The sequence below is a fragment of the Dicentrarchus labrax genome, unplaced genomic scaffold (genome assembly GCF_905237075.1).
Source record: "Dicentrarchus labrax unplaced genomic scaffold, dlabrax2021, whole genome shotgun sequence".
NCBI classification, from domain to species: domain Eukaryota; kingdom Metazoa; phylum Chordata; class Actinopteri; family Moronidae; genus Dicentrarchus; species Dicentrarchus labrax.
Genome location: NW_026136714.1, coordinates 25,514,342 through 25,534,169, shown reverse-complemented (window position 1 = coordinate 25,534,169; position 19,828 = coordinate 25,514,342). Strand labels below are relative to the sequence as shown.

Sequence of the window (19,828 nt, the reverse complement as noted above, 5' to 3'; positions counted from 1 at the left end):
AATGGATTCCTACAGAACCACTGTTTCCTTTCCATTTCTAATTTAATGTTACATGACAGCTGCAGTGTTTTAGGAAGGAATGGTTTGCTCCTTTAAGCAGTGGCTTCCTCCCTACATATGGAAGTTCACTAAAGTTTAGTGAAAGAGATTCCAGGACCACAGTGTAGTGATATTCAAAATTGAGGGATTGAAGCTCCAAGCAATGAAAGAGCTTTCGAAATAGAAAAATGTGGATTTCAGCCTCGAAGTAGCCTCTGTGAATCAGAGCTCAGTTGCAGCACATTGGGGCCCCCTCACCTCTCCCGTACAACTCATCCCACTAATGGCTTTTCCATCTGTGCTACTTCTCCTGGATAAGCAAAGACTCAGGAAAGGCCCTCTGTTCCGAAACAAGACGCACATGTTAGAAACCTTGTCTTCTCTGCAGACCAATGGACGTTTGGACTGTAAACACACACGTGAGGACCATCTGAACTCTAAACTGGAGGGGGGGGGGGTGCTTACCTCAAAACAATAGAAAAAAATGCAGTTTTTTTCGGACCTTCTCTTATGAGTTTTTGGTTCAATCTTTAGAGGGGAGAAAGTATTTTGTTTCTGTTTACCAGACATTCAGTCTCAATATTTGAGCACAAGCTTACCTATAGCAGTCTTTGTCAGTATCCCAGAGCCCTGTTTGGTTGGATGTTTAAAGCAACCTGAGGGTCGGAACCCCCACTAGGGGTGGCCAAAGCTTCACAGGGGGTTGTGAGGCCTTCTTGATTCCAAGGGGTGTAACAAAACTCTGTAGGCCCATATCTCAGCATTTGTTCATTTCTGTGAAGAAAACTAAATGAAATTGTTACATTTAAAGTTAAGATTATTATTTAAGATTTAAACTAAAAAAAAAAAAAAAAGTAAATGGAAGACCTGAACACCAGTTATATTCACAGAGCCTTCTCAGAGCCAAATCTCTCATTTTACACAAACTTCCTGCAGTTATTGTTTTGATTTTTTGGGTTCATTGTTCAGTTTATCAGTTACTCTCTACTGTTATTGTTATGCATTAAATATAATATTAAATATCCATAAAATATGTCACTTCGGGGTCGTCAGTTTACTAAATGATACCCTTAAGGGAAAAGATTGGGAACCACTGGTTTAAGCAGTCCGGATTTCCTTGCCAATCCAACTCACAGTGTTTGGTTCTGACTGTTTTTTTGCATGTCTGCCACTGACTCATGTACTGTATATCCAGTAAATCCAGACAAGGTCACCATCACCACATTGCCAGTCATTATCATGTTCCATGATTTCAGCCTTTATACAGTTTTATATCCTCTGCAGTCCAGACCTCGTTGCCTCTGACCAGAATGATTAATGTGGTTATCTTTGGGAGAAAATAGCAGCATAGAGCATAGAGCATAGAAAGACTGATGATTTGTAGTTTTCACTCCGGTGGCATCTGCCCTTCCCCCGAGGCAAATGGCAATTTAGGAAACCCTACTTTCTCATTATTTGATGTCTAGGTTCTTCTTGGCTGTATATGAGAGGAGTCTGTACCAGCCCATCTGTTGAGTGAAGCAATGTACACCCCCCCCAGCCAGACTGAGCTCCGTCCCCTCAGCCCACACTGTCACGTAGCACAAGAATGTGGGTTTGGTCTATGGGAGAGGAAAATGTTTATTTAATCCCTGCAAAAAGTCCAAGAGGAAAGGCTCTGAGTTGTTTTTTGACAGCCTCACACTGCCTGTGAGGTAACAGGCCACTGGGTTTTGCTTAGATAATCAGATGACTCTGTTTTAGTCTGCCTTACATTGATAAGTTAGAAAAAGATGGAAAACTGTTAGTTGGTGGACCTACAGACTAAAATCATCAATCTTGTTGCTCTAGTAGATTGAACTTTTGATATAGATTGCCTTCAAAATCGGCTCAAATGCTATGGACAGTGCTTAGATTACAAAAAATGTCACATCTCCTGAACACATTTAGTGAACATATGTATGTATGATGTCTACGTGACCAGGACAAATTTGATGCAATGTGGCTAATAGGTGGTGCGGTAGCTGCACCATCATCTAACTAGAATGAAAGGAATCTTTGTGTCCTTCACATATCTCGAGAAATGTTCACCTGATTGGTAAATGGTAAATGGACCTGTACTTGTATTGCGCCTTTCTAGTCCACTCAAAGCACTTTTACATTACATGCCACATTCGCCCTTTCACATACTCAGTAATGGCAAAGCCCATCAAACAGAAACTAACTCATACATACAAATTCATACACATTCACACAGCGATGCAAAATTTGGGTCTCAGTATCTTGCTCAAGGATACTTTGACATGTGGTGGGAGGAGCCAGGGATCAAACCAACAACCCTTTCGATTAGTGGACGACCCGCTCTTCCTCTGAGCCACAGCCGCCACACTTGTTGGGCGTATTGCTGAGGACCCAAGGGAGTTAATTTTGACGAAAGAAGTCAGGGCTCAAAAGTAAAACCTTTAAGGATGCCAACACAAAACAACTATTGGTGTTCTGTCTAAGTATTATGGGACTGTCCAAGGCCTGTACTGCTCAAGTCTGTGGTAGATGGTGATGTAGACGTGAGGCGTCTGGAAAGAAATGGCAGTTTCTTAATTGCCTCCTTACTCCACGTGCACTCACAATGCTGTGTTTGTGCATTTTCCTTTATTGAGTGCTTTACACGTGTTGCACGTGCTACCATGAAAACCCTTTGATACCTCTGGCTTTTAAAGTCAAAAACAGTTAGAGGGCAGTCGGTCACGGTGTTTAGCATTTACAAGGTGATTTACTTTAAAAATGTTTAAGTGACCAGGAGAAGATTTACAAGCAGCGCACACAGAGCTGAGCGGCTGTGGTTGCAGTCTGGATGGGGGGGTGAGGGTATTTGATTGCATGTTATGTAAGACAGGAAATGCTGTATATGTATACCCAGTTTACGTCACGTCAGATTGCGACTGAGTTCTGTCTAGCCAGAAAATTTAAACACAAGACTGCAAGATGTGTAAAACTAACATATTTCTCAAATGAACATGAAGTTTCAATTACAGAAATGGACCAACACATTATTTTGATATATGTTTAAACTGTATAAACACATATTCATAGTTTCCATGAACATGTCAAAAAATGTAAAATTTGTTGCTACAAAAAATGGGTTTTACATTTTTACTACTGCGATTAAAGCATGTTTCTTGACCTATGTGCACATTTTGTCAATTTCTTTGGTCCACAGAACCTTGATATTCAAGTGGAGGATGTGCGCATACGAGCTATCCTGTCATCGTATCGTAAGCGGATCCCTGTAACAGAGGGCTACGTGGAGGTCAAGGATGGTGGTAAATGGAAGCAGATCTGCAACGCAGAGTGGACACAGCTTAACAGCAGAGTCATCTGTGGCATGTTTGGCTTCCCTGGGGAGAGGAAGTACAATGCCAGAGTCTACAAGTGAGTCTTCCACTACTGTACGTGTATGTGTGGTCCTGGGTAACTCAAAGGGCAGAGGAGGATTTAGGGTTTGATTCACCAGTGGCCCCTTCATTGTACATGGTTTTTCAGGTATTTTGTAACATTGTTAGTCAGTGGGTGATTTATTGGATAATCTGCCTCAGGGGAACTGGCAGATGATTTTTACCTTTACTTGGTACACCATCTTGAAACAGAGATATATTACAGAGATACAGAGTATATTTATGTGTGTGAAAACTACTTTCTGTCCAACAAATGAATTAGAAATAAGGTCCAATATTTACTCTCCTTTAGCTCTTTTTTGGTCTCCACCAACTGAGAAAACTAAAACGGCTCTTCTACTGCTAAAGCTCCTCTATGTTCAGGTTGATTCTTCATCTGTCAGCTGTTTTGTGCTGGGCAGGTAGTGTACAGAGAGTTTATCAGACCTTCTTCGATCTATATCACATATATCACAACAATAGCACAATAGTATAGTATCAACTCAAACAAAAAGTTCTTAAATCTAGATTTTGACTTGGGATGCCTACAGAAACCTGGGGCTTTTTCACCTGACATGTGATATCTACTGAGGGATGTCAAGTACCATAGTGGAAATCATTCAACTATGTGGTGGGCTACTTTTCCAACCTAAAGTTGAGACTCATTACATAAAATGTTTTAGTCAGCTTGTCAGGGCCCTGACCTAAATATGCTTATTATACAGTATTTTTTTTAACCTTATACCACCCTCTGTTCTTCCATCAGGACACTGGCGCTACAACTAATATGGATTGCCATGTTGTTAGTGTTAAGAGACCTTCTGTAAAAATAATCCTGTTTCAATTCACAGCAAATATACAGCTGAATCCTTAGAAATATGACGTATCCATACCTTCTAGCAGTTCAACAGTGTAATAAAGCCATGTTGAAATAAAAGCTAAGGTCTAATGATCACAAACAGCCCATTTGTTGAAATTTAGGAAGACTACCACCATAACAGGAGTTGGTGTTAAAGGGTTGAAATACATTGAAATAACCCCAGTTGTCCCAAGTCTTCCTTTGTGTGGGTCACATGCTTAACATCACAGGCCCTTATACCTTGAACATACTTGTACATCAGTGCATTCCACAAAGCTGTCGTAACCCACAAGGGACTGCTGAGGGATCTAAATCTTGCTTACATGATGAAGCTTGCAGCCGAATGGCCACAGGTTAATCGCGGCGTACCATAAAACATCCAGCACTCAAGTTAGCCTCGAATTTACTGTCTGAGCCTGGGCTGGAAGTTTCCTCTGCTTTAGGTAACCACAGCAGAGCACGACGGCTCCTTAACTTTCCATCTACGTGTCAGCCTCCTCCTGCTACAGCCGTGTGAAACGTGCAGTGTGTCTTCAGTGGCTGCCATTTGACGCTGCAGTTTCATAATCTTGAGTTGGCCCCAGGCCTCATGCTCCTGTGTTGCTTCTAGTTTAGCTTTATCCAGAGTCACTTTGACAGGTTTAAATTAAAATGTCTCTATGAAAAATCGAAGTCAAGAGTTCAATGTTATGTATGTAATGTGTGTGGATAAAGAAACATGTAACACTAATATGTGTTTTTTTGTTGTTGTAGTAGAGTTGTAGTACTCCAGAGATATTTTACTGTACTGGAAATTTGGTGGTCTCCAAGCCCAGGCCAAGTTGACTCAAGTGATGTCCCTCAAGTACAAGTACATACATTTGGGTACTTACATACCGATATGAGTACTTAATAATACCATTGCTATTTTAACAATGACATTGAAAACATTGTCCAACAAATTAAACTATCTTGTAAAAGTTGCTTAAAATATCTTTAAGCTGCAGATATTGCCTCTCATCGCCTACCTGCTCAACTCAAGTCATTATTATTATTATTGTTATTAAATCATAATTTCAAGTAGAAAGTTAGTAGTGTAGAATAGCAGTCAAGCTTATCAAAAGCACAACTTCAATATAAACATGTAACCATATTTGAAGCTAGATTGAAAGATTTTGGTGAGAAGTCAACTTTCACAGCCTCTGGACCGCCAGTTTATGCAATCATCGCTCCATTTGGACATCGCTGATATGCATCATGCATGGTGTTCAGATTGCATTTGAGGAGATAGCAGAGGCGGTCCTCTGTGCAGAACATTAGCTTTGGATAGCCTCCAGTCAGCAGCCTGCCACTCGCCAGCTTCCTAATGAAAGACACAAATGCTGTCTGTCCTGTCTTGATATATTTTTTCACGTACACCTCAGACATGAGACACAAGGACAGGACATGCCATTCTGCAAATGAGGCTCATTAAATACATAATATGGGCTCAGTAATAAATGGGGAGGAAGAGATTAGCAGCCCGGCAGGCTTGAAAGAGTGTCATTAACCCCAGTTTGTTCAAGTTCATATGGTAGACTGTGAACTCTCCAGCTGTTTGCTAACCTTTCACTTTTGCTTATAATTATACAATATGCTAATGTGATTGCCCTTGTCAGGTTTTACGGTGTCAAGATAAAGCGTTCTGATAAGTCTAATAATTCAGATCTTGATGAATGTTGGCTATTAATATGACATGTTCCAAAGGCATTTGTATGTGATTCTCAAACAGTAGAGCTAGACATTCAACTGCAGGTTCAGTCCCCCTGATGAAGTGCCCTTGAGCAAGTTGATGAAAACCTATTTTCTCATCCACCCCAAAAATGGTACTCACCTGGAGTAAAAAATGTATTCAAATGATTTGAGAAAAAAGTACATAAACTGTCATCATCTTTGTTTATTGGTTACCAAACTCCACAACAACTGAACATCCTTACAAGTTGTTAAGCTAATGTGCCGAAACTGTTGACTATTTATACATCAGCATCATCATACATGGAGCAACTTTGATTTGGAGTTGCCTATCTGGTGAACTGACATATTTAAGTCCAATATTCAATCTTTTTTTTTGCTCTGTCTGGGTTTCCAGCAACTCCTGAGGGAAGTATCTGGCTTTTTAGCGACTAAATGCTCAACCATGTTCCCAAACTAACAGCTGTCCATGTTTGTTAGCCGTTTGGTGCTGGGCAGGTCCCATACTTTCAGGTTTATTAGGGTGTTTTTTGCCAAAACAGCTGCTGTAGTGAGGATTAGGTGGAAAATGATGCAATTTAAGGCTCAGAGGGCAACTCTGGCAAGTTGAGTATCCCTGGATTAATCTTTAAAAACCAAAACAATTAGCTGAAAGATGCTTAAAGGCTCTGTAGACCTACAGAGTCTGGGGATAATTCTCTGTGATTCATACATGTCACACATTATACACTTAACTCACTTTAACTCTTACTGTCCAGTGGTAGGTAAAAGCACCTACTCGTCTGTTAGTTGAAAACGAGTAACCTCCCATCCTCTCAAAGACTTTATTAATCTGCTTTCCTTCTCATCCATCTGTCCAGGATGTTTGCTCGCAGGAGAAAGCCCTCATACTGGGACTACTCTGTGAACTGCACTGGCAATGAAGCCCATTTATCCAGCTGTAAACTGGGGCAGGCTACAACACTGAAGCCCAATGAGACCTGTGCCGGAGGGCTGCCTGTGGTAGTGAGCTGTGTGCCCGGAAAAGCCTTTGCACCGACACCCATGACGGGATTCAGGAAGGCCTTCCGACATGAGGTAAATTATGAACTTGAATACTTGATGAATTAAATAACAAATGTCATGTATTCAAAATCAGTACATTCAGTACAAACTCGTTTTAGAAACATAAAAAAGAATGGCAACTGTAACAGGAAGTTTATACTACTAATCTGTCAGCGGCAAAGTAAATATGTGTGATGTCTATGTATGGTGTCAATTAGCTGAAATGGTAAACAAACAGCAAATAGCTGCTCCAGTTCACTTCAGTTCGCTGGCTCTAATGTTGAGGGAGGGAGAAGAAATGTTTTGGTTAGACATCTGGCCAACACTGACGTCCTGTACTCGGTGTCACTTTGTGAACTGCAGCTGTAGCTGCCCTGGCCATCGCTCATCAAAATGAGTTATGATCATCTCAGGGTTTAAAAGATGACACGATGTAGTAAAATTTCTTGGGACAGGGAAAGGAAAAAACATGGGTCTCCAGAAAGCCACGCCAATGTCAGCTAACTTTTATTCCCCTCAAATGACCGTGAGCATGGAAGCAGGACCCAGAGTCAGTGAAAACTGCTTCATTAGGCCGTTTTCTACACATCTATTGCTTGAAGAGTTCTTGTTTTATTCACTAAGAAATTCAGACGAGCCCTCCAGAAGAGCCCTGTGCAGTTGATAGTTGAAACCTCATGAGTTGGGATTGTAATTCACAGAGGCTGGATGCTCTGTTTGCAACAATACTAAAGGGACTTTTTTTTACTGTCAGCTCTTTTTAGTGCGTTTATTAGAGACACAGTGTTATGTGTTTCAACCTTTTTTCCACAGGATTCCATTTTCCTACGCAGCTGTTCACCAGGTGTGCATTAACTGTTTGGTCTGTGGATGTTGGTCATGGTTTTGGCAAGAAGCCTTATTGCGAGATAAGGGAAGCATTTAACAATTCAAGGTTTGTGGCAGCAGTTTGAGGAAGGCCTTTACCTGTTTCAACCAACATGTTCTCACTTCCGGCTCATCAAATACTGCTGCTGGGTCAGTGGCTCTCTGCCGTTAAATATGACGCTGTGTCCAGAAATAATGCTGGAGGGATACCTACAGCGTCATTTTTCGAAGCAGAGGCTGCAAGATGACTTTGGAGCTAGACCGGGTTGGTTTCAACATGACAATACCCTCATGCAAAGCCAGGTCCATAAAAAAATTGTTTTCTCAGTCAGAACACCATCCAACACTTCTGGGCCGCCTCCAACCAGACCTTATCACCCAACATCAGTGTCCGACCCCACTAACGCTCTTCTGGCTGAATGAGTGCAAATCTCTGCAGCCAGGTTCCAAAATCTGGTGGAAAGCCTGAAACCAGAAGAGTGGAGGTTGTGATTGCGGCACATAATGGCCATGATTTTGGAATGACTTGTCAAATGTGGGTGTAATGCTTTGGTGTCCACACTTTTGGCCATGTTGTGTGCATGCTAAATAATTATAATTACATATGCATGACTGTGTGAGGTAAAGAGACTCTGACCAAAACAGTTTTTGACCAAATTTTGTGATATTGTCATACAGAAACTTTTTTTTGCCTTCAGTAAGTCTTTTCATGACTCCCAACTGGCTCCATGGGTGCTGTTCTCGTCCTGATTCTGACCTTTGACCACCTCAGTGGGTAAAAGAAGGATTTTTTTCTGACTCACAGTTTTTGTCTTAAGGTTTCAAGGGTCATGAAACTCACTCAGTCTGTAAACAACCACACCAACGTTTAAATCAAGCAAGGAACTACCGCCAATATTTACAGCACTACTAAGCTGAAGGGAATTTCTGTCTGTGTGACTCCATCCACATTCTGACGAGAGGTTCGAGCTTGCCTGCTCTCCGTCTCCTTCCACAGCTGAGTGCCAGGCTGGGAGTGTCGTGTCTGACATCACATCCCAAATCTTCCAACACACTCGGCATCCTAAAAACAGATATTTACTGTTTGGAAGGAACAAAGTCTGATAAAAACGTCCTGCTGGCTGGAAGTACATTAAAATCTTTGACTTACACACTGATACACATTAAATACAATAGGACAGGGAGATGAAGTGTCCTTTTATAAGGCAATAATTATTTATTATATTATATATTATTTTTCTAACAAAATGTAAGGTAAACAGATTCCTGTATGTTTGAGTGCCATTTTAAGAGTTTTAAGTGTGTTTAGATTATTATTTTAATATTGTGACATATATATATTATCCAGTATAATCATGACAGTTTTCATATTGTCTACATATTTTAGTTTGCAGTTCAAACATGACACCGTCTGTGAAATGATGTCATAAAGTAGTTAAAAATGCCAGTTTCAAAGGTGATGTCCTGAAATTGCAACCGCAACAGTTAAAAAAAACATGTTATTTTGACTATTTCAATGATATATTGTAAAAGCTGTAAAAGCTTCACACTAGAAGGATGTTTTCACATTCATCTGCTGAAAGTGGAAAGTTTCTCTGTGCTCATTGAACATCTGATTTTAAGGGGTGGGGCCTACCAGCATGATTTGTGACATCACAAATAGTTTATAATAATAAGTCAGTCCTGGTCCAGTATCAACTTGTACAGTGTGATGTAGAAACTTGAAGCCACCAGTGCACATCCACTGAGAATGGACTTTACAGTGAAGTACACACATTATTGTTCCAAGCAGACTAATCGTATGTATGTCTTATTCTGAAGGGGGTCTTTAAAGGGTTTAATGTTAATGAAACTATGTGGAGGATGTACTGTAAATAGCTGGAGTAAGGAGTTGTTACAAGACCCCACACATTACGACATCTGGGCTTTACTTTGTGGATACAAATAGCAGTTAGGCAGCTTAAACTTTGCTAATATGTTTACTTCATTCTCCCAGTTTGCCTAAACAGTTAATGGGAGAACCGCATTAAAAGCATGTTCTATAAACATGAAGCCACCCAGTCTGCTGCCTCAGCTTTCTCATCACGGAGAAGGAAAAGTTTGGTCCAAACTTTCAGCTGAGCTCATTATTTGTGAAAGAACCAGAATAACCTAAATATGCGGTTTGAGAATTTGAACATTTTACAGCAATGTCTTTTACAGTGTCTCTGTTTTTCCCCTTCAGCAACCGTTGGTTCGTCTTCGTGGTGGGGCCATCGTAGGCGAGGGCAGAGTGGAGGTGTTGAAAAACGGGGAGTGGGGCACCATATGTGATGACAACTGGAGCCTGCTGTCTGCCACCGTGGTGTGTCGAGAGCTGGGCTTCGGTACGGCCAAAGAAGCCCTGTCTGGAGGTCGCCTGGGGCAAGGTATATGGCTTTACATTTTCATTGTTACTTATGCAGTGCCACTCTGAGCAGGGACGACTCAGAGGAACAGGTTAAGGGTTTAAGAGCTTTTTGATTTCATTCAAGTGCTGCTCTTCCTCTCCTCCAACACCTTCTTCCTCTGTTGTAAACAGCTGTGTAGTGCAACCAGAGGGAAAAGCATACAGAAATGGACTGTGAGCAGCATACCAGTGCAGAAAAAACAGAAAAAACAGCCTGGACTAAGTACACAGTAGACCTGACACAACCCCATGCCAATGAGCTCAGAATGACAGTCTTTATTGTTGGAACAACTGTCCATGTATATTGCCTACATGGCACGAGATGGAAGGTTAAGACTGTGTAGCAAAACCACATATCCCAAACATTTCAGGCAGTAATTCTATCCTTTAGGTTTTCTCCTCATACCACCCCCGTCTGCCACCGAGCAGAGTATCATGAACTCACAGACCTGATGGTGAAAGTGAATTTCCTCTGCAGAACAGGATTAGTTACATTGTGCAGGTCAGTGAAGAGGGAATCCATTCCTGAGCTGGTATGAACTCAGATATCTTTCTGCAAGGATATACTGTATGAACTAGGTTCCTGGGTATTCAGCTTGGAAATCACTCTGCACTGCAAGAGGAAAAAAGAAAGGAAAGCCTTGCTCAGCTGGACAGAGCCTGTAGAGAAAAGTCTCTGCACAAAACTTAAACCTCTAACCCATTACTTTCTGTTTAGATGCTGTGGCATAAAATTACCATTTGGATTGGATTGGTATCTATCTATACGTAGAATTTATTTTGTACATTAAAGCTGCATTCATTTTTGTTTTTTTTACCAATTGGGGGTAGTATATCAAGCTGTAAACGACGTTACATCACAAAGTCCCTACAGGATTTTGCAGGCTTTTTGGGGGATTGTTGTGGCCAAAAATGGCAGCATTTCCAAAAATAATTTGTTGCATGTTGCAATGTTTTTATAATTTTTTTTGGAATGAAATTGTGGGAGGAAGTGAAAATTGTAAAAAAAAATTAATTCATTAAAAATCAAAGGACACTTGTTTCAGTGAAAATAACATTGCTAGTAGTTTGGTGGTGTATAGTTCTACATTTTGCATGAGGGACTGCTATGAGTGGTCAAACTTACAGGAAAAGTTTCAGTGATTGGGAAAAACTGGTCGTGCAGAATTCAAGGCGATTGGTTGAATTTGCGTTAATTGTTGCGATCTCAACTTCTTCGAGGGACTGATGTAGTTGTGGTAACATGTTAACAACACGATCCATCTATTAAATTCACCTATTGGCAACTTGAACTCCTGTACTGTCTCTCTCTTTAGCTCTGTTTTTTATCTGTCTCTTTAGCTGCTAAATGCTCCACTACGTTCACCAGCTAGTTGCTAACTTTGGCTGTCAACTGTTTGGTGCATGGGCAGGTAGTGTATAACAGGTTTTGCTGAATGAAAGCAGCTGCCCAGTGGAAACAAGGATGATTACAGCAGTGTCAGTGAACCAAAACGGTAAAGTTGTTGGCCTGAAGACCAAAACAATGAGCTGAAAGAGGCTAAAAGGCTCCGTAAAGATAAGGGAATCTGCAGAATCTGGTGCTAATTCTCAGTGGGTTTGTCAGTAGAAACACTGTGGGCCCTATCTTGCCGATCTGAAACGCAAGTATCAAAAGCAAAACTCAAGTAGCTTTTTGGGCGGATCTCGGCACTGTTGCTATTATGCCTGCGGGTTAAATGACTCTTGCGCCCGGCGCAAATCTAAAATGGGTTGGCCTGAAGTAGCTACATTAGTCATAGGTGTGGTTTGGGCGTAACGTGCAATAAACCAATCAGAGCGTCATCTCACATTCCCTTTAAAAGCAGGCGCACTTGTTCCATGGCGGATTGCTATTATAACGGTGGATTTGCCAGGCGCACGCCAGGAGCGGTTCACAGCCGAGGGGACCGAGGTTCTCGTCAGGGCCGTAAAATACAGAGAAGTGACATTATTGACGTGAAATAAATGTAACACAGCCATACAATAAATCTAAACAATGTAACGCAGCTTCGCAAGAAGAAGACCCTGGCCTCGGAAGCAGTGCGCAAGGGCCGCTGAGGAGGGAGCGGCGCAAACACCAAGGAGCAGAGGATCCAGACCCACTACACGCCGGAGGACCACCCGTTCCTGCAGCAAACCGGGTTTGACATGCTGGAGCGGGAGCTGTCCGGGATGCGTCAAAGTATTAATGCCCATCTTGACCGGGTGGCGATGTTGCTGCTGCCTCTCAGGCGCATCCCCTCAAGTCTGCGCCCTTAAAATAGCATCTGAATAAGCACCACTGACTTTAGACTAGGTTTTTCCTGGTCTGTGGCGGAATTGTTTTCTGAAACAGCAAAATAGCACCAGGGAACGTTTGCCCCGGAACACGCCTCCTCTTTTTGCTGAACCGCCCCCCGGAGCGCAAGTTCATTCCCTAATTTAAGGACGTGCGTCGGTGGAGGGAAAATTCCAATGTGCGTCGAGTGCAAAATAGGAATTATACAAGCGCCAGCGCACAAACTCAATTGCGCTTAGTGCAAGATAGAGCCCCACAGCCCTGTCCTCACAAATACGTTTTTCTCGAATCCGGATAAATACTTTATTGTATCAGCCTCGCGTCCAGACGGATACGGCGTTTTCGGGGTGTGAAAGCGGTATTTTTTGGAAACGGGTCCCAGAGTGGGAAAATCCGAAAACGCCGGATTGCACGGAGTCGTCTGGACGGTGAAAACGGAATAGCCCCGCCTCTTTAGCCTTTAACCTCAGCCGCTGCCGCTAGACGCGCCATAACAACAACAACAATGGCGGACTACTACTACTTGTTCGTAAACAGCGCATGCTCCATGGCTTCTCTTCCGGTTTTAGTGTATTGGTGTGGTGGCGTCACAGCACCACATACAGGCCTGGCATATGTTCTGGGTTGTTTCAGTGAATCCGTGTGGACGCAGATATTTCTGGAAACGACGCCGTGTTTACGGAGATTTCTTTCCAAACGACATCATATTGGGTGAGGCCATGTATTCGTGAGGACAGGCCCTTAATATTAGTTTTGTTATCATTAGAAATATGGGTTGCTATCATAACTGACAGAAAGACATGTCACTTTGGAAATGTATGTTTTATTTTGAAAGGTACAAGGCAAAGCGTGTGCTTCCTGAAGGTTCCTTGTATTGCCTAGTTATTTTCTAATGGAGGCCTTCACTGTGCAGTCTCACTTTATGGTCTGGGCTGAGGACTTTCTTCCCAGACTGCACCAGTCAGCTGAGTTTTACAACAGGTTTGGAAGTTGTTACACCCCCACCCAACTGAAATGTGCCACTCACCCTCATCTAAATTACACACTCAGCAAATATCCAGCCTGTGTTATACAGTGTTTTAAAGCCCTAGCTCACCTGTTATCAGGATCGACTATAGAGAAAGTACATTCTTCTCTAAAGTGTACCAATAATTTGCAAGAAGAATCCTATGCAGCAGGAATAGGAGGTGTTTCTTTTTTCATAAACAGGGACATGCTGTACATTGCTGCACATTCCAGTAACATTAGACATGGAAAATATTGAAATAGAGGGAATTTTCCTTTTCCAAAAACAGTTTTCCATCATGATTTCCCATCAGTAGCTCTCTGTAACCCTTCATGGAAAAAAAAAACAGTTGGTAATAGTACACCATAATAAACAGCAAAACATTTCACACAAGTATCGTTACAGAGGCATGACTCATTAGCACATAGCAGACATGAAGCCTGCAAAAATGAATCAGAGCTGTTTTAACTCTTATCTGGAGCCCTTTTTATTTTATTGTCTTGTAGTCTTAGATTGCGGAGGTCAAAATGAGTTTTTGGGGTAAAGGGTGGAGTCAGAGTGAAGCTCTTTGGCAACTTATATCAGAAGGGTTCATCATGTTGTGAGCGTGAAAGTGTTAAGAGATGTTTGGCTCTGTCCAAAGATTATTAAAAAATAAAAGTTGTGGCTTTATGGAGAGTTATGTGTTGTTACTATTTCTTGGTGATGACAAGACTCTTAGTGCTGGTAGGTAGACTTTTTAAACAGCTGTTTCCCCTTGCTTCCAGTCATTATGCTAAGCTAAGCTAATCTGCAGTTTCAAATATTGCTTACAGACATGAAATCTAACTTTCAGTAAGAAATCAAAAAAGAAAATTTCTTAAAATTTTGAAAGTTTTAAGATTTTACACCAGAGCTGTATTTTAAAATGGCCAGCCATATAATCGCCTCTTTTTCCGTCTTTGTCAGGTATGGGCCCGGTGCATATGAATGAGGTGGAGTGCTCTGGATTTGAGAAGTCCATCACAGAGTGCTTCTTCAACAAGGAGGCTCTTGGTTGCAGCCATGAGGAGGATGCAGCCGTCAGATGTAACGTTCCCGCTATGGGCTTCCAGGAGTCGGTGAGTCACTGCAGCAACATACTCACTACGAAACAAGATATAAATATCTATATTTTAATAGTGTTTACAACACTTAAAAAAATGTCTTGCAGAATAAGGATCATTTTCCATGAGTTTTTCTCAGCATTCTTCACTGCATTTATTTTTCCTCGTAGTGCTCTAAGTAATAATTTAGCGTTTTCTATACCTATCATGCGTGTATTAAAGCTTTTCCTACAGTTTAGAATCATTGGTTGCATTCAGTTTGAAAGCCCTCTTCGATATCTTGTCTTGTATGCTGTATTTTTGTCTTTGCAGTGACGTCTTACTATTATCTGCTACAAAATCTTTACTGAGGTTAAAAGAAAAAAATCTTCCCTCAACATTTTAGGGATGTTAAACAGCTACATGCACCAAATATCACTTCAAACATCTCATGTAAAAGCAACGCATGGATTCAGCCTTAAGTCGGCGCCTCTGTTTTTCATGCCCGTAGCTTCGTCTGAGCGGAGGTCGTAACCCCTACGAGGGCCGTGTGGAGGTGCTGATGGAGAGGAACGGTTCTCTGGTGTGGGGGACGGTGTGCAGTGAAGGCTGGGGGACCATGGAGGCCATGGTGGTGTGCAGACAGCTGGGCCTGGGCTTCGCTAGCAATGCTTTCCAGGTACGAGTCTCAGCAGCACCCCCTCAGGGGGTGGAAGTCAGCCTGTTAGGGGTTTGTCCTGAACATAACAGGATTGTGTTTGTCCTTCACTTCAAATGTTACATATGTGAAAATAGTTAAGAACAAAACCACCAAATGATGTGTATTGGGTTTAATGTTCTTTCATTCTGTCAGACCTAGACAATGATGTGAAAACAGGTTCTTCTGCAGTCCAAGTTTAGGCCTGATGTTTCATTGCACCTCGCACCTCACACCTCACATTGGTATTTATGTTTTGCTACATTTAGATCTCCAAAGTCTTGACCTTGGTCTTGTATGGCTGTCCACAATTTCTTATTAACTACCTAAGTTTCCTGGAAAGAACTATTTCATGTTAACAATAGGGAAATATAGAGTTCTATTATTTGAGATGAGTTATATTTAGTTTATAAACAAGTGTTGATTTCCAGAGGAAATTCTCTATCTGTATTTCTTATAAGTAACCCAAACTGTGTCAGGATCCTTCCCACAAATTAAAAGGCCACACATCAGCTGATTTTCAAGGAAATGAAGGGAAACTATAACATAAAGTAAAATAAAGTGTTACCTGTGTGCATGCAGCTACCCTTACTGCTGAGCTATGCTGGCTCAGCAGTAACCACCGTGCTCATAGGCCCCGCCCCTTAATATCTGCTTTACAATGAGCACAGAGAAAGTTTCCACTTTCAGCAGATGAATGTGAAAACAGACAGCATTCAAACAGCACACTGTAGGGACAAGAAGAAACACTGATTTCTGACTGGATAAATAAAAAAAATAAATAAGATGAAACTTTATTAACAGACAGTCTTCGCCTCTGTAATAAAAGTTTAGCTTTTCAAGGTAACATTTTCATTCCATAGAAAGCACTGATATTACTCTTGGTTTTATTCCATGACGCAGTTTATTCTCCCAACAGCAGCACTGTATAAACTTGAAGTCCTTGAAGTTTCTGAAAATGACATGCAGCCAAACTATGGATGTCGGGACTTTGTTTTGTGGCCAGTGACTGCTGGGGATAAGACAAATAAAATCACGCAGAGAAAGAAACAATAAAGCTTATTGTTGTCTCTGGATCCGGAGGGTCACCACTATCTATCTGCCATCTCAACTTAAATGCCCTTGAGCAAGCCAAAGTTTTTAAATACACTGTGTATGGTAGAGAAGTGATATGTGATATGGTGTAAAAATAAATCCACCACATCCATTTCTTCATTTCAGAGTCTTCTTCTGCTTTCATCTAAAAGCTTATTTTCTCTTCTCTCCTCGTTTGGTCAAACTCAGCTACCTTCCTTTCTTCCTTCCATCTGCTTCAACTGTCTGTCTGCTATTAGGTTAAATGACTGTTGACATCAGTTAGTTGCCTGTTTTAATTAACAGCCAGTCAGCCAGCATCACATACTGTAGCCCCCACTGCACAGTCCCAGGCTGACTGACTTTTTCTTTTTACTACCCTAGTGGCCAAACACAGCAAGGTGTTTGCATTTAATGTGTTTGGTTTAGATGGATTTCCCATCTGGAAGCCATGTGAGATCCTTGAAAAAAAAATTTCATTTCAATTTGAGTTTGATGGCTTTTTAAAGGTGGACATTTTCATTTCACGTTTTAGATAAGAGCACATACGGTTGTCCAATCCCATCTGCATGCTATTTGGGGAACCACTAAATTACAGTAATGTACTGGTATCCAGCTTGGTTGCATTGGCACATTATTGTGCACCTGCCATTTGTTTGTGTTTTTACAAAATAATATAGGGCAGGTTGCATTCTGCGGGAAGTATATGACTGCTAATGTTACAATGAATCATTTAATCAAATCGAAATTGAATTTGTTTGATAATTACAACTGAAGAAATTCAAATTTTAAAATTGCTACAAAAATTAAACTTTTGCATTTGAATTTGAATTATGTCCTTATTTTATCTAATTTCTAAAGAAAATGAAATGGAAATGGCCTTATTCGTGGTCATTTTATAGCGGTTGAGTTATTTTTTACAGAAAAGGACTGACAGAATTGTGCCTTTATGACATTTTTATTAGAACCGAGCTAAAATCAGGACATAATTCAATTGAAAAAGTGAAGTTTGCAATTACATTTTTTATTTTAGGTTGCACATTGCCTGCCAGTCTGATAGTAAATATATAATTTATTATCATTATTGCTGTGTATTTTCATTTTGGCAGTAATGGTTTTTCAAACATGAGAATTTTCTTTTATTTTGTCATTTATCATGTGCATACAAATGGAAAATAGAATGCCTGTTTAATTAAATGATTTTGGTTTTATATTGGAAGCCATATACATTGATAGACTCCCACTGTCACCTAAAGATAAGGAGGACTTCAGCAGGTTTGCAGTGCAGTATGCACTAGGATAACAGTAACAGAAGGTGTGTGTGTGTGTGTGTGTGTGTGTGTGTGTGTGTGTGTGTGTGTGTGTGTGTGTGTGTGTGTGTGTGTGTGTGGACATGAAGCAGAGCAAAAATGTCAAAATAATGCTTTCTGTATGATTATAGGATGTCAGGTTCACGTGGAGGCAGGGCTGAGAGGTGCTGTGTGTTGTAATATGTTACAGTCTTATCTCATTTCTTCATCTGGCAGCTCCATTACACATTAATATATTCCAGACATGGGAACATAAGTTGCACAGCCCATACACCACATGATCTATCCAATGTAATGTTCCATCCATGATGCTGTAAATTGATAGGGTGTGCCCTCTAGTGGTCAAAGTAGAGAATCACCTTCCACCATGACAATTCATGGTATTAGTGTAAAAGCACTCACTCACGGCTGTTACCGGGATGCCTTGTTTGTTCAGGATGGCAGCACTACGAATAATGAGTACTAATAGTACTAGTGAAGTAGTAAAGTAAAAAAGTAAAGTAAAATAGCTGAAATGTCTCTTCTAATTCTGCAGGTGAATCATAATAAAGTAATAATAAGACATAAGCATGGCCCTTAAATATGGTTTGACTGCTGGGTTTTGCTGTTGAGTGAAATCTTCCTGCACTTCAAAATAAAACAAATCAACTAGCTGTAATTAGTAAAGCCCCTTTATCATATCTAAAGTTGACCACAGTGAAAGAATAATAGTTCTTTTTTTCCTCTTTAAAAGGCCAATATTAGTTGTGACATTAAAGCTGCAGTAGGTAACTTTTATAAAAAATAACTTTTTGTCATTATTGTTGAAACTTTCACTGTGTCCTGACAGTAGTACATGAGACAGATAATCTGTGAAAAAATCAGGTTCCTCTGGCTCCTCCTAGTGCTCCTAATGGTATTTGCAAGAATCCACCAGCCCGATGAAAACAACCAATCAGAGCTGAGAAAGATAGAAATACGTTTTGGGTTGGGAGATCTGTATTTGATGACCTGGAAATGAGACAACATGCTTTCACAACAGGAGACGTGGTATTGGCCGGGAGAGGTGAGCGCAGACAATGTTGTGATGAGTGGCGTCCGCTGCTCTGGCACTGAGATGTCTCTGTCCCACTGCCTGCACCACGGAACCCACCTCAGCTGCCCCAAAGGAGGTGGACGCAACGCCGCAGGAGTCTCCTGCTCTGAGAGTAAGATGCCCAAATTCATATGTTGAGGATGTTTCAGAGAGATAAGTGTCAAACATTGTGCCCAGAAATCATGTAATGTTACATAAGTGAAATGTGTCTGCTGCCCCTTTAAGATCCCAGATGTGGTATGGTCATGAATGAATGAGCAAAGAAAAGAAGTAATTGATATTTCCACTTTTAATTATACTTTGACTGGAGCCTTTGCCTTTCAATTTGTCAGTTCCCACTGAAAAGCTTCTCCAGCACATTGAGTTTTAATTCAACAAATGAAATTATTTCTGCCTCTGGAGAAGCCCTGCCTTGGAGAAATGTTTGCATAACTGAAACTCCAATATCCGTCCTGAATCACAAGAGGACTGTGCAGCTTGAAACAGAAACCACTCATTTACTTGACACGCGCCAGAGCTTTTCTGAGAGCCATTCCTCCCTGTGTCTAAATATGTTTCGTCTCCGTCTGCTTCTCTGTGGGTTTTTCCCTCTGATCCTCCTGTCCACAGCGGCTCCTGACCTGGTGTTGAACCCTCAGGTGGTGGAGCAGACCACCTACATGGAGGACAGGCCCATGTTCATGCTGCAGTGTGCGTACGAGGAGAACTGTCTGTCCTCCAACTCCGGCGAGGTGCCGGCCAACTCTTACCGCCGCCTGCTGCGCTTCTCCTCCCAGATCCACAACAACGGCCAGTCGGACTTCCGGCCCAAAGCTAGCAGACACTCCTGGGTGTGGCACGACTGTCACAGGTCAGTGTCACACAGTACATGAACCATGTTATATGTTCCTATTTTGTGGTCCAGTTAGCAATAATAAATATGCAACATCAGGTTACACTTTGAAGG

At 41.3% G+C, this 19,828-nt stretch overlaps 1 protein-coding gene across 1 annotated transcript in view; it reads left to right on the top strand.

Moving 5' to 3' along the window:
* The window catches only part of loxl2b (lysyl oxidase-like 2b), a 41,440-nt gene that overhangs the window by 14,379 nt on the left and 7,233 nt on the right, over positions 1 to 19,828 (top strand). Inside the window, exons 4-10 of the mRNA XM_051422073.1 lie at positions 3,236 to 3,447; positions 6,879 to 7,095; positions 10,154 to 10,337; positions 14,611 to 14,762; positions 15,238 to 15,405; positions 18,829 to 18,994; positions 19,492 to 19,732. Of these exons, the coding sequence (XP_051278033.1) occupies positions 3,236 to 3,447; positions 6,879 to 7,095; positions 10,154 to 10,337; positions 14,611 to 14,762; positions 15,238 to 15,405; positions 18,829 to 18,994; positions 19,492 to 19,732 (1,340 nt within the window). The remainder of the gene's footprint in view (positions 1 to 3,235; positions 3,448 to 6,878; positions 7,096 to 10,153; positions 10,338 to 14,610; positions 14,763 to 15,237; positions 15,406 to 18,828; positions 18,995 to 19,491; positions 19,733 to 19,828) is intronic.